This window comes from Rhinatrema bivittatum, chromosome 19 (genome assembly GCF_901001135.1).
Source record: "Rhinatrema bivittatum chromosome 19, aRhiBiv1.1, whole genome shotgun sequence".
Classification (NCBI taxonomy): Eukaryota; Metazoa; Chordata; class Amphibia; order Gymnophiona; family Rhinatrematidae; genus Rhinatrema; species Rhinatrema bivittatum.
In genome coordinates, this window is record NC_042633.1 from 44,647,672 (window position 1) to 44,660,665 (window position 12,994).

Genomic DNA, 12,994 nt, shown 5'->3' on the forward strand with positions numbered 1-12,994 from the left:
TTCTCAGGCATCTCCCCTGCCCCCATGGAAGGTGTTTTTTCTTTTATTCCTCTTCTTTCTCTTTCTTTTAGGCAGAAGGAATGAAAATATCAAAAACAATAAAAGCTGTTGCCTTGGATCCAGTCGAGAAAGGACAAGGTGTGTGCTGTGAGCTAAAGATCTACCTGCCTGAGAGTTTAGATGCAGGAAAGGGCCGAGACTCGTCAGGCAATTTAGAAACAGACACCAGGGTTTAAAGGAAAGTTTGTTCCCAGTGGGTGCGAGGGCCTGCATGTTATTTTTTTCACCCTCTGCCTAATCACAGGGGAGGGAAGTCGTCCTTGCAGCCGGGGCTGAAGGTGTGCACGTGCTGTGGAAGGGCCTGGGTGCTGTCAGCTGGGTTCAATCCATTTGGAAAATTCAGTCCCGGGGGCAGTTTTGAATTTGCTGAGGACGTTTGCCAGAGCCGCAGGGACCGTTTTCAGAAGGGAAAACTCCCTGCACATGAAATGCCCCGTGCGTGCTCTGCCTCCCCCGGTCCTGCCCCTGAGATTTGCACGCTGGGAGGTCACAGAGCAGGACCGGATTTAAGAAACTGGCGCCCCCTAGGCAGGGGGGGGGGTCACGGTGGAAGCTGTGCCAGCCCTTGGCTCTTAAGCAGGCCAGGATCCAGGCTCCTCTTTGACCTCCAACATTTCTTGCTGCCTGGGCAGTTGCTGACAGCTAAATCCAGGCCTGGCTCTCAGCGCAGAGCAATTTTTGAGGCCTGGGGAATTTAGCTAGGGAAAAAAAAAAAAACCCTTTTGAAATTGCCCAGCCCAGTCAGGGAGCATAAAACACACCAAGTGGAGAAAGAGAAGACGTCGCCTGATTTTTTCAGGACGGTGGCCAGAGACAGCTGCGCATTGCACACATCTTCAAATGGCGACAGACTATTTACAAGACACCCAGAAGAAATTCTGGAGGGATGGGAAGAGTTTTGCCCAAACCTGAAGAATATCTTCTGGAATCTTTGTGGTGCACACCTGGATTTCTGGTGACGTCGCTCCTGCATCTGCTCGGGTGGGGGGGATGGGACACTAGCACTGGGCCTGGAAGGAGGGGGCCATTCCTTGTCTGCATGCTCGGGTCATGGCCCTTAGCGTCACAAAGCCCTGCAGGGTCAGGCGAGAAATTAAATCTAAAATCCATATCCTCGGGAGCCAAGCTGGTGACCACGTCGGTGTCTTAAGACCCTCGCTAAAGTGCCGTCCTCTTCTCTTTCAGATGGAGTCCAAGTGGAGAAAATCACTGCACCGCAACTGAAAGATATCGTTCCAAAAACAGAAACCGAGACCATCGTCAGCGTGCAGGGTAAGAGCCTCCCAGCTACATCCTCGCAGGGAGCAGGAGAAATCCCAGTGCCCGATAATTTCCCTTAGCTAACTGAAAGAAAGCACGGGGGAGGTTTCGCTCCATAGCAGATTACAGCAGAAAAAGACCAATTGACACATCCCTCGGGATCTCTCCAAACTGCTAGCTCTATAAGCATGGACCTCCTGTAGGATCTCTCTCCTTATCCAAGTCAATCTCTCCCCAGGGATATCTCCCAGCTGCTAGCTCTATAAGCATGACCGTCTGTAGGATCTCATTTCCTTATCCAAGTCAATATCTCCCCAGGGATATCTCCCAGCTGCTAGCTCTATAAGCATGGATCTCCTGTAGGATCTCTCTTCTTATCCAAGTCAATCTCTCCTCAGGTATATCTCCCAGCTGCTAGCTCTATAAGGATGACCACTTGTAGGATCTCTCTCCTTATCCAAGTCAGTCTCTCCCCAGGGATATCTCCCAGCTGCTAGCTCTATAAGCATGGACCTCCTGTAGGGTCTCTCTCCTTATCCAAGTCAATCTCTCCCCAGGGATATCTCCCAGCTGCTAGCTCTATAAGCATGGATTTCCTGTAAGATCTCTCTCCTTATCCAAGTCAATCTTTCCCCAGGATATCTCCCAGCTGCTAGCTCTATAAGCATAACCACCTGTAGGATCTCATTTCCTTATCCAAGTCAATATCTCCCCAGGGATATCTCCCAGCTGCTAGCTCTATAAGCATGGATCTCCTGTAGGATCTCTCTCCTTATCCAAGTCAATATCTCCCCAGGATATCTCCCAGCTGCTAGCTCTATTAGCATGACCGCCTGTAGGATCTTATCCAAGTCAATCTCCCCATGGAAAATCTCCCAGCTGCTAGCTCTATAAGCATAACCGCCTGTAGGATCTCATTTCCTTATCCAAGTCAATCTCTCCCCAGGATATCTCCCAGCTGCTAGCTCTATAAGCATGGACCTCCTGTAGGATCTCTCTCCTTATCCAAGTCAATCTTTCCCCAGGATATCTCCCAGCTGCTAGCTCTATAAGCATAACCACCTGTAGGATCTCATTTCCTTATCCAAGTCAATATCGCCCCAGGGATATCTCCCAGCTGCTAGCTCTATAAGCATGGACCTCCTGTAGGGTCTCTCTCCTTATCCAAGTCAATATCGCCCCAGGGATATCTCCCAGCTGCTAGCTCTATAAGCATGGATCTCCTGTAGGATCTCTCTCCTTATCCAAGTCAATATCTCCCCAGGATATCTCCCAGCTGCTAGCTCTATTAGCATGACCGCCTGTAGGATCTTATCCAAGTCAATCTCCACATGGAAAATCTCTCAGCTGCTAGCAGTAGCAGTATGACTGACTGTAGGATATCACTCCTTATCCGCATCACTTTGAATGACAAAGAACCAATCAGGAAGAGAAAACAGAGTAGAAGAGCGGACAAGATCCCATATTTAATCCAGCACCCATGCCTTCCCCTCCTCCCCACATGTCGTCAGCATCTAGCTTTGTAATAATCGAAAACACTAGTGAGGCTGTTGCCTTAATATTCAGATCCCTAGGTCCCCAGGCCTTTTCTGGGAAGTGCCCAGCCCCGTCCAACCTGTCAGGACCCCAATCCATTTGGTTTCTGCTGGGCTGATGATACGAACTTGACTAACCTATGCTAAACTGTGCCTTCCTCTCTCTTCCCATTTGTTTTATCACTTCTCCCCTGGCCTCTGCCCAAGGAGGAGTGATGGGTGGACTGTTTGCAATTCTTTTCCTAGCTCTCTTGTAGAATACGAGAGCAGGCAAGGAGGATTAGGCTGATTCAGTTCTCTCTATCTCGTGCCAGAGACCTGAGATGTTCCTGGTCTTCACATCATCTTGCCGCTAGAGATCCTCGCTGCTCAGCCCGGGTTTTCTTGAATTCTGTTCTGGTTTTTGTCACCGGCCCCTCCACCGACAGTCCATTCCGTCACCTTTTTCATTGCTCTTGAATTTTTGAGGATTCACTGTGGCAATAATCGTTTTGAAAAAAAATGTATTTATAACCGCTCGCTTCACCGCTCGCAGTAATTTATCTGATTTCTTTTCCATCCATTAAACAGGAAGCCCGGTCACGCTGATGGTTGAGAACTCCATCGACGGGACTAACCTGAAGCACCTCATTCAAGTTCCCTCCGGCTGTGGGGAGCAGAACATGATCTCCATGACCCCGGCGGTCATAACTGCACATTACCTGGACAACACGGGGCAGTGGGAAAAGCTTGGCGTGAATCGCAGAACCGAGTGCATCAAATATATCCAGCAGGGTAATGCTCTTTTTAAAGTAACATATCTTTTTTCTCCAGGCGATAGAAAACGTGAATCAGTGCACAGATGATATGTAGTTTGTCTCTACGGGAGCTGTGCTGTTTGTACAAGAAGTACAACTTGTGGCTGTAGGGCTCCTACGTTGCTCTGATGGATTACGCTCTGTACGTATCTTTGCCGGCCATCTGTGGACACTGGATTTTAGCTCTAGCGCTGGTTCTTGGTTTCTGGTTGACTGCCGTCGCTGCTGGTTGACTACCCAGGCCTCTTCGATAACTTTTATGACCATCCTTGTGCAACCATCTGCCTCTGTTTATTGAATTACCTTTCCCTTAATACTTTGGAATTGACGGCTTCTGATCTTTAATTATCGTTATCCAATCTAAGCATCCAGCTATACCCTCGTTTTCTTGCACTGAGGGACTGATAGGCAGAGCTCCTTCCTTCCTGTATCACCTGATTCTCAGGCTGGGAGCAGGAGCTGAGGGACTGATAGACATTTAGGCGAGAGTCCTGCAAGTAGCTCTAATACAGAGTTGAGACAGCAGTAGCAGTCATGGATGGCAGCAGTCCAGAAGAGAGTGGTCAGTGTCAGTAGCAGAGGTCAGTAGCAGGAATGAGCCACGGACAGATGGACACAACAAGCAAGACACCAGGGGGCCCACGACACAGGCAGGTGGACAGAGCAAGCCTACAGAGAGGCAGGGCAAGGCAGGTAGGCAATGACGCTGTGTGGAAACGAGATGAGGCAGAGAGAGGTAGCAGCATGCACTGCAGTGCAGGAGGAGGAGGCAGTGTCGAGGAGAGAGGCTGGGGGTTTAAATCCCCAGGCCCACACTAACGTCATCCTCCCGTGCGGCTGTCACGAGGCCCGTGAGAAGCCTCCATGTCTTGCACACGTGAGCTAGCCACAGTGGTTCTCCCACTATGCAGAGGTCCAGGAGTGTCAGGGAGGGTCAGCGGCATCCAGGGTGAGTGTGGACGGTCAGAGGTGACCGGTCGAACATTATAGTCCTGAGTAACTGGGTCTGAGGAAGAGGATTTATACTGTGTACAGTACACAGACATGCGCAGGTCTAAGCTATAAATCATGACGCCTGCTCTGAGTCCCCGACACGTACATCTAAGTGACTTGGGTTCTCGCTGCCTAATCCTAATACACCCTGTCTTCCTCACCGTCAGCTCCTTCTCAGCACAATTTTGAATATAATACTGCTTTTATTTTTTTAAGGATACACGCAGCAACTGGTTTATCGTAAAGCCGACAACTCCTACGCAGCCTTCAAAGAACGGGCATCAAGCACCTGGTAATGTCTGTATGATATGTCCTAACTGCGTAGGCTTGTATGAACGGTGCTGCTGCGTGATAGGGATACGCTGATGTGCTCCTCAGACTGCCCTGAAGGGTTTCCAGCACAGGCTAATGATGTGGAAGCCCAGAAATATCCGGAAACCGCAGCATGCACATAAGATGTCTCTCTCTATCTGAGGGTTAGGTCTGTATAATATGTCCTAACTGTGTAGGCTTGTATGTATGTATGTATATATGTATGTATATATGTATGTATATATATATATGTATGTATATGTATGTATGCATATTTATATGTATATATGTATGTATGTGTACATATGTATGTATATTTATGTATGTATATTTATATGTATATATGTATGTATGTGTATATGTATGTATGTATGGTGCTGCTGCTGCGTGATAGGGATACGCTGATGTGCTCCTCAGACTGCCCTGAAGGGTTTCCAGCACAGGCTAATGATGTGGAAGCCCAGAAATATCCGGAAACCGCAGCATGCACATAAGATGTCTCTCTCTATCTGAGGGTTAGGTCTGTATAATATGTCCTAACTGCGTAGGCTTGTATGTATGTATGTATATATGTATGTATATATGTATGTATATATATATATGTATGTATATGTATGTATGCATATTTATATGTATATATGTATGTATGTGTACATATGTATGTATATTTATGTATGTATATTTATATGTATATATGTATGTATGTGTATATGTATGTATGTATGGTGCTGCTGCTGCGTGATAGGGATACGCTGATGTGCTCCTCAGACTGCCCTGAAGGGTTTCCAGCACAGGCTAATGATGTGGAAGCCCAGAAATATCCGGAAACCGCAGCATGCACATAAGATGTCTCTCTCTATCTGAGGGTTAGGTCTGTATAATATGTCCTAACTGCGTAGGCTTGTATGTATGTATGTATATATGTATGTATATATGTATGTATATATATATATGTATGTATATGTATGTATGCATATTTATATGTATATATGTATGTATGTGTACATATGTATGTATATTTATGTATGTATATTTATATGTATATATGTATGTATGTGTATATGTATGTATGTATGGTGCTGCTGCTGCGTGATAGGGATACGCTGATGTGCTCCTCAGACTGCCCTGAAGGGTTTCCAGCGCAGGCTAATGATGTGGAAGCTCAGAAATATCTGAGGGTTAAGTTTTCAGGTGCTATGGGGGAGTATATGTCTGTATGAAGTTTTCAAAGCTATGGGAATGTTTTCCAGCATCTAAGTCAGCTCTCGGAAACAGCCAAGTGTGCACTCTGCGTCTTTACTCCCGTACCTCTAGGAGGTTTTTGAAAGATAAGGCAGCCGTGCATTTAAGCAGGGCAAAAGTATCTCACAGGTGTATTTTATTTATTTATCTAGAAGAGTCCTGTTTCCCGGCTCCAGGCCGGGAACAAGAGAATCACGGCAAAATGATAAAACGCAAAATAGAAATGCAATGCAACAGAAGCTGCTGAGAATAAGCGGGGGCCTGCCATTAAAACGTAAAGAGGCAGCCTGCTCTACAGAGGGGGCTGGGGCTGCGGCCTGAAACTTTGTAATAGCTTCTCTAGAGCGCAGGTGCTTGGTGGTCAAAGCTAAGTTTGGATGGAGGAGCCAGGCTGGCGGTGCAGAACGCGGGCTCCAGTCTGAGCAGCAGCCCCCCCCCCACATGCACTGACAACGCTGCTCCTCTGCCCAGAGCCAGGGGGTAAATAAAGTCCCACTGCTGCTGCTTCTCACCTCGGGGGAGGTCAATTCATTGTCCCCCTCCCCATGGCGTTTTCCCAGAGGCGCAGGGCAGGAGAAAGGCCCCTAGTGAATCGGTCGCTCAGACCGTGAGCCCCCCTGGTGACGGGGGGGAGGGGGGGGCGCGGTTCCCCGAACATTAACCCGCTTTGAAGGTGTTCGAGAGGCGGACTCTGAGTGAACGGGCTGGGACGTGGGGGCAGGGCAGGGCACGAAGCGAGGGGGATAAGGCGCGCTCCTGACCCCACTCTCACCCTGGCAGGCTGACCGCCTACGTAGGAAAGGTCTTCTCCATGGCCTACGACCTGATTTCCATCGACCTGGAGGTCCTCTGCGGCGCCATGAAGTGGCTTATTCTGGAGAAGCAGAAACCGGACGGACTGTTCCAGGAGGACGCGCCCGTCATCCACGCGGAGATGGTGGTGAGTGGCTGGGGAAAGGTCGCGTCATCTTGGATTTCAGTCGGGGCGTCCGACTGAAATTCTCTTACCGTGGCTACCTTTCCATTTTTATCACCCCCAAAAAAACCTTCTCCCACCGCTCAGCGCCTTCCCAGCCTGCCTGAAATGTCTCTTGTCGTTTTGCTTTCCCCCCCCAGGGAGGTTACAAGGGTGCTGAGCCGGAAGCTTCCTTGACGGCCTTCGTGCTCATCGCGCTGGCAGAAAGCAGAGAAATCTGCCAGGAGCAGGTTAATGTAAGTAATTCACGGCCCTTCACCTGCGCACCTCCCCGCATCCTGCTGGCGCCAGGGTCTTCCCGCATCTCGCAAGGGTGCTTCCCCCCCCCCCATAACCACCGTCCCCGGTCCCCCCTTACCCCATTCCCCGGACCCCCCCCCCCCCCCCCCGGTCTCAGGACTGGAGGAGAGTGCGTGTTGTACCCGTGCTGATCGCCTGTCTGCTCTCCCCCAGCATCTGAGGAAGGGCATTCCCGGGCTCCGGGAGAAAGCAGACATGCGGATCGCATTTTCCAACCTTTGCATGCGCTTTTCCAGCAAAATCCCACCTGCAGAAACGGCTGCAGCAAATCACCCTGTGCTTTTCACCCCCCCCCCCCCCCCCCCCGGGCTCGTCCTAAAGCAGACGCAGGCACTGTGTGTTTTACTCCCAGTGTCCACAGCTTGAAAGCTTCACGCTCTTAAGATCCTTGCTTCATCAGCTCCCCCGAGGTGTGTTCGGATGCAGAGGCCCAGTCAGGTGCCCCGGGTCAGCACTTTTTCACGTCTCCCTTTGCGTCCTCCTAGGTCATGCCTGGCAGCCTGAAGAAAGCCGGCGACTTCCTGGAGAAGCAGTACCCCTCCTTGACCAAACCCTACGCGGTGGCCATCACTGCCTACGCCCTGGCGCTGCTGGACCGACCCAACATCGAGGAGAAGCTGATGGAGGCTTCCACAGGTGCGTTGACCCGGGGCGCGGAGGGTGCCGGCCCCTGCCCGCCTTCCAGCACAGAGATGACGGCAGTGAACGCCTGGGGGGGGGGGGGGCTTTCGTTTTCAGTTCCTGAACTATGGACACTTTCTCTATCCGTGAGCACATCTTCCATGACTCTTAATACTCAGCAGCCTTCCTCTGCTTTTTTACCCCCACGTTTAATAGCTCCTTGCGAAGGCAGACAACGGGAAATCATCATCACATCTAATTTTTCTCCGTCAAGGAAGCATTTTCCTCGGCTGGAAAGATCTTGGTCCTTCCTGACTGTCAGCGCGCTTTTTTTTAATCACGGACGTTGCCGTTATGCAGCTTCAGTACTAAATTACTCTTCGGGCAAAAAAAGGAACGATTCAGTTATGCCCCGGGATTTCAGACGCTGCCCAAAAGGTCCATCCCCAGAACTTCTCACCAGTCTTACAAGCCAACCCCTCAGCTGCGCTGCCCGCAGATCTTCAGTTACCCCCTTCCCTAAATAGGATTAGGTTAGATCATTCTCTTCGCACCGCCGTTCCTTATCAAGACCCGTAGCTGCGGAAGAGCATCCCACTGGTGTTTATCAGGTTTTATTAATTTTTCTTTTGGTGTGCTTTAATTATTATTGTTTTTGAGGTATTTTTTTATTGCATGCATTTTAAAGTTTAGTAGTGTGCTTTATATATTAATTTGTGGTATAAGCTTATTATTTGGCTGCAAATTTATTTTATTTCTCAGCTGCTATGATGATCTCAGTGGAATTGTGGCAATCAAATCGAATTAATAATAATAATAGTCTGCGGTTATTTTCTTTATCTGTGTTTTCTGTTCTTCAGGTAGAACGTTCTGGGCTGATCCCAGTTCTAACTTAATCAGCATTGAAGCCACCTCCTATGCTCTACTCGCTCTCCTGCGTCTAAAGAGGTTTGACTTGGCTGCCCCATTGGTGAGGTGGCTGACAGAACAGAGGTATTACGGAGGCGGATATGGCTCCACTCAGGTGAGTGAGTGTACAAAACATAAAAGTTCCCATTTCTGAAAAAAGAAAGAGAAAAAAACAGATCAGTGGGGCCTCTGCCACACCACAGGCTCTGGAACAAATCTGACTGACTAGAGTGAGGACCCAAAAGTGACCTCTTCCAGTTAACAATCTGGGAGTTTACAATGCTGGAAGTCTGTCTATCCAGTGATGCGTTATGTGTGTACAATCCTAGACCTTACAGTGCTGGGTATCTGTCTATGCAGCAATGCGTTACGTGTGTATAATCCTTCTAGAGCTCCCAATGCTGGAAGTCTGTCTATCCAGTGATGTCCATGCGTATAATCCCTCTAGAGCTTACAGTGCTGGGAGTCTGTCTATCCAGTGATGCGTTATGTATTTATAGTCCTTCAAGAGCTTACAGTCCTGGGAATCTGTCTATCCAGTGACGTACATGTGTATAATCCTTCTAGAGCTTACAGTGCTGGGAATCTGTCTATCCAGTAATGCGTAATGTGTGTATAATCCTTCTAGAGCTTCAAGTGCGGGGAATCTGCGTTACGTGTGATTAATCTTTCTAGATTTTACAGTGCTAGGAGTCAGTCTATCCAGTGATGCGTTACGTGTGTATAATCCTTCTAGAGCTTACAGGGCTGGGAGATTGTCTATCCAGTGACACTTTACGTGTGTATAATCCTTCTAGAGCTTACAGTGCTTGGAGATTGTCTATCCAGTGACATGTTACATGTATATAATCCTTCTAGAGCTTACAGTGCTGGGAGTCTGTCTATCCAGTGACAGATTACATGTATATAATCCTTCTAGAGCTTACAGTGCTGGGAATCTGTCTCTCCAGTGACACGTTACGTGTGTATAATCCTTCTAGAGCTTACAGGCCTGGGAGATTGTCCAGTGACACATTACGTGTATATAATCCTTCTAGAGCTTACAGTGCTGGGAGATTGTCTTTACAGTGACACGTTACGTGTGTATAATCCTTCTAGAGCTTACAGGGCTGGGAGATTGTCTATCCAGTGACACGTTACATGTATATAATCCTTCTAGAGCTTACAGGGCTGGGAGATTGTCTATCCAGTGACCCTTTACGTGTGTATAATCCTTCTAGAGCTTACAGTGCTTGGAGATTGTCTATCCAGTGACATGTTACATGTATATAATCCTTCTAGAGCTTACAGTGCTGGGAGTCTGTCTCTCCAGTGACATGTTACGTGTGTATAATCCTTCTAGAGCTTACAGGGCTGGGAGATTGTCTGTCCAGTGACACATTACGTGTATATAATCCTTCTAGAGCTTACAGTGCTGGGAGATTGTCTATCCAGTGACACATTACGTGTATATAATCCTTCTAGAGCTTACAGTGCTGGGAGATTGTCTATCCAGTGACACGTTACGTGTGTATTATAATCCTTGTCCTATTTAGCTACATTACATACACGGCCAGCTTTCACTTTTGTGCCCGTTGTGTTTCTTTTTTATTTGTTAGCCAGCTAGAGCTATTGATACGTGCAGTCTATAAATGTTTTATAGATCAGTACGCCACAATATGCATTAGAACTGTTTGACCAAAACGTTCAAGATGAGCCTGTGGCCCTGACTCTCTCTCTCGGACGTTACAGGCCACCGTGATGGTGTACCAGTCGCTGGCTCAGTATCTGACCCATGCACCCCGGCAAAAAGATATCAACATGGACGTGTCCATAGAACTGCCCGGGCGCAGCGTCCCCATCAAGTACAGGATAAACTATGAGAATGCCTTGTTATCGCGGTCAGCAGAGGTAAGACGGCGGTCGCCCAGCCCCTGCTTATATTGCACACATTGCATGAATCTCTCCCAGCAGGTGCAACATCTGGGAAACGCATCCTCTGGCGAGGTTTGACGACGATGTCGTGCACGCCCCCATCCGCTTTCATTCGCAGCTCGGCGTGCTGGCTCCCACCTTCCCATCCATGAAACCGAATCACCCAGCTGTGCCGCAGGGAGAGTCCCAGAGAGAAGTGAAAGGGGGGAACCCGGGTCATCTCTCACTGGGTTTCTCACGCTGTCGGGCCCCCCACAGAGGCTCTGACAGGAAGGTGAACGCCTTTCCTGCTCCTCTGCCTCATCGCTTCACTCCCGTGGCAGAGAAGAGCTGAGCCATCCATGCAGCTCACTTAATGGCGCACGAGGACTTAATCGTCCACAAAGTTAAACGCCCTGTGCTCCTCTTAAACTCCACAAAGCACCCTCTCTCTAGCTTTGCTTTCGGTTTAATCCTCCTGTCTGATTGGGTTGCAAGTAAAGATGGACTTTCCCATGTCTTTCCAGACCAAACTGAATCAAGACTTTACAGTGAAGGCGAGCGGCACCGGACAAGGAATGCTAACGGTAAGCGAGAATTTAAGCTTTCCGATAAACGAGGTCAGAGGGAGCTCGCAGAGCTGATCGGTAACCAGCAACCCGCTGCAAACCGTGACAAAGCGCGGAAGCAAAGCAGAGAATAATCCAGTACAAGCACCTGAAATGCAATGAAAAAACCTGTGACTCACGCAGAGGGAGCCCCCCCCCCCCCCAGCAGCCTCACCCCCTGCTCCGTAGCGCTGGGGGCTGCCTGGCTGGCTCGCTCGAGAGCCCATTTGTCCCGGTGTCTGGGGTAGAAGCCCGTTCCCCACCTTGTCCCTCCCCCCCCCCTCCTTCCCAGTGCCAGGCCTCTGGAGTCTGCCTCTTCATACTACCTCGACGACTCTGCCCCACGCAGATCTCCCGGGCAGGCAGCAGGGCTGGGATCGGGGTATCAGGTGCCGCTCTCCTCTTACTGGCCAGATATCACTGGGGATGTGGCGTGGTCTTCGCGTGAGAGGAGAGGGGATCACGTGGAAGGGAAGGGGAGACCCCCAGGCATCATGCTGTAAGGGGATAGGAAGGGGGAGAGTCCCTCACAGCACCCAGGCTGCGAGCTCTGCAGTACCTCTCCTTGTGATACTCTGCAGTGCCTCTCCCTGTGATACTCTGCAGTACCTCTCCCTGTGATGCTCTGCAGTGCCTCTCCCATGATACTCTGCAGTACCTCTCCCTGTGATACTCTGCAGTGCCTCTCACTGTGATACTCTGCATTACCTCTCCCTGTGATACTCTGCAGTGCCTCTCCCTGTGATACTCTGCAGTACCTCTCCCTGTGATACTCTGCCATGCCTCTCCCATGATACTCTGCAGTACCTCTCCCTGTGATAATCTGCAGTACCTCTCCCTGTGATACTCTGCAGTGCCTCTCCCATGATGCTCTGCAGTGCCTCTCCCTGTGATACTCTGCAGTGCCTCTCACTGTGATACTCTGCATTACCTCTCCCTGTGATACTCTGCAGTGCCTCTCCCTGTGAGCTCTGAGCACTGCCGCAGTCGTGACTGGGCTAGATGGAAAGCAGCAGAGACAGTGCCCTGCGGGACCCTGCAAAGCTGAGGGAGGTGGAGAACGTTTCTGGGCAGCAAATCCCAGTCAGATCCTTTCATTGTTGCAAGGAAGAAATGTCTAAGCCCAGCACTTTCACTGAACTTTCTTGCAGTAATGGCCTCTTCCGCCTTTTTTTTTCATAAAGGTTGTGACGGTGTACAATGCCCTGCTGGCTGACAAAGAATGCAAGAAGTTTGATCTCAGCGTGACGGTAACGGAAGTTCAGGAAGCAAAATGTGAGATCATGATGATCTTCTCTAGTGATATTCTGTGCATGCAAGACAGATCCACGACCCCCTCACACTGCCATTCAGAGACCCATGACCCCTCACACTGCCATTCAGTGTCCAGCTGTACAGATCCATGACCCCCTCAGACTGCTATTCAATGTCCAGTCATACTGACCCATGACCCCCTCACACTGCTATTCAATGTCCAGCTGTACAGAC

General features: G+C 49.5%; 1 protein-coding gene across 1 annotated transcript in view; it reads left to right on the forward strand.

The window, feature by feature from the left end:
* Positions 1 to 12,994, forward strand: part of C3 (complement C3) — a 63,683-nt gene that overhangs the window by 36,517 nt on the left and 14,172 nt on the right. The window contains exons 22-32 of the mRNA XM_029584745.1: positions 72 to 138; positions 1,246 to 1,332; positions 3,426 to 3,629; positions 4,862 to 4,937; positions 6,980 to 7,139; positions 7,316 to 7,411; positions 7,961 to 8,111; positions 8,957 to 9,120; positions 10,737 to 10,895; positions 11,426 to 11,485; positions 12,691 to 12,781. Of these exons, the coding sequence (XP_029440605.1) occupies positions 72 to 138; positions 1,246 to 1,332; positions 3,426 to 3,629; positions 4,862 to 4,937; positions 6,980 to 7,139; positions 7,316 to 7,411; positions 7,961 to 8,111; positions 8,957 to 9,120; positions 10,737 to 10,895; positions 11,426 to 11,485; positions 12,691 to 12,781 (1,315 nt within the window). The remainder of the gene's footprint in view (positions 1 to 71; positions 139 to 1,245; positions 1,333 to 3,425; positions 3,630 to 4,861; positions 4,938 to 6,979; positions 7,140 to 7,315; positions 7,412 to 7,960; positions 8,112 to 8,956; positions 9,121 to 10,736; positions 10,896 to 11,425; positions 11,486 to 12,690; positions 12,782 to 12,994) is intronic.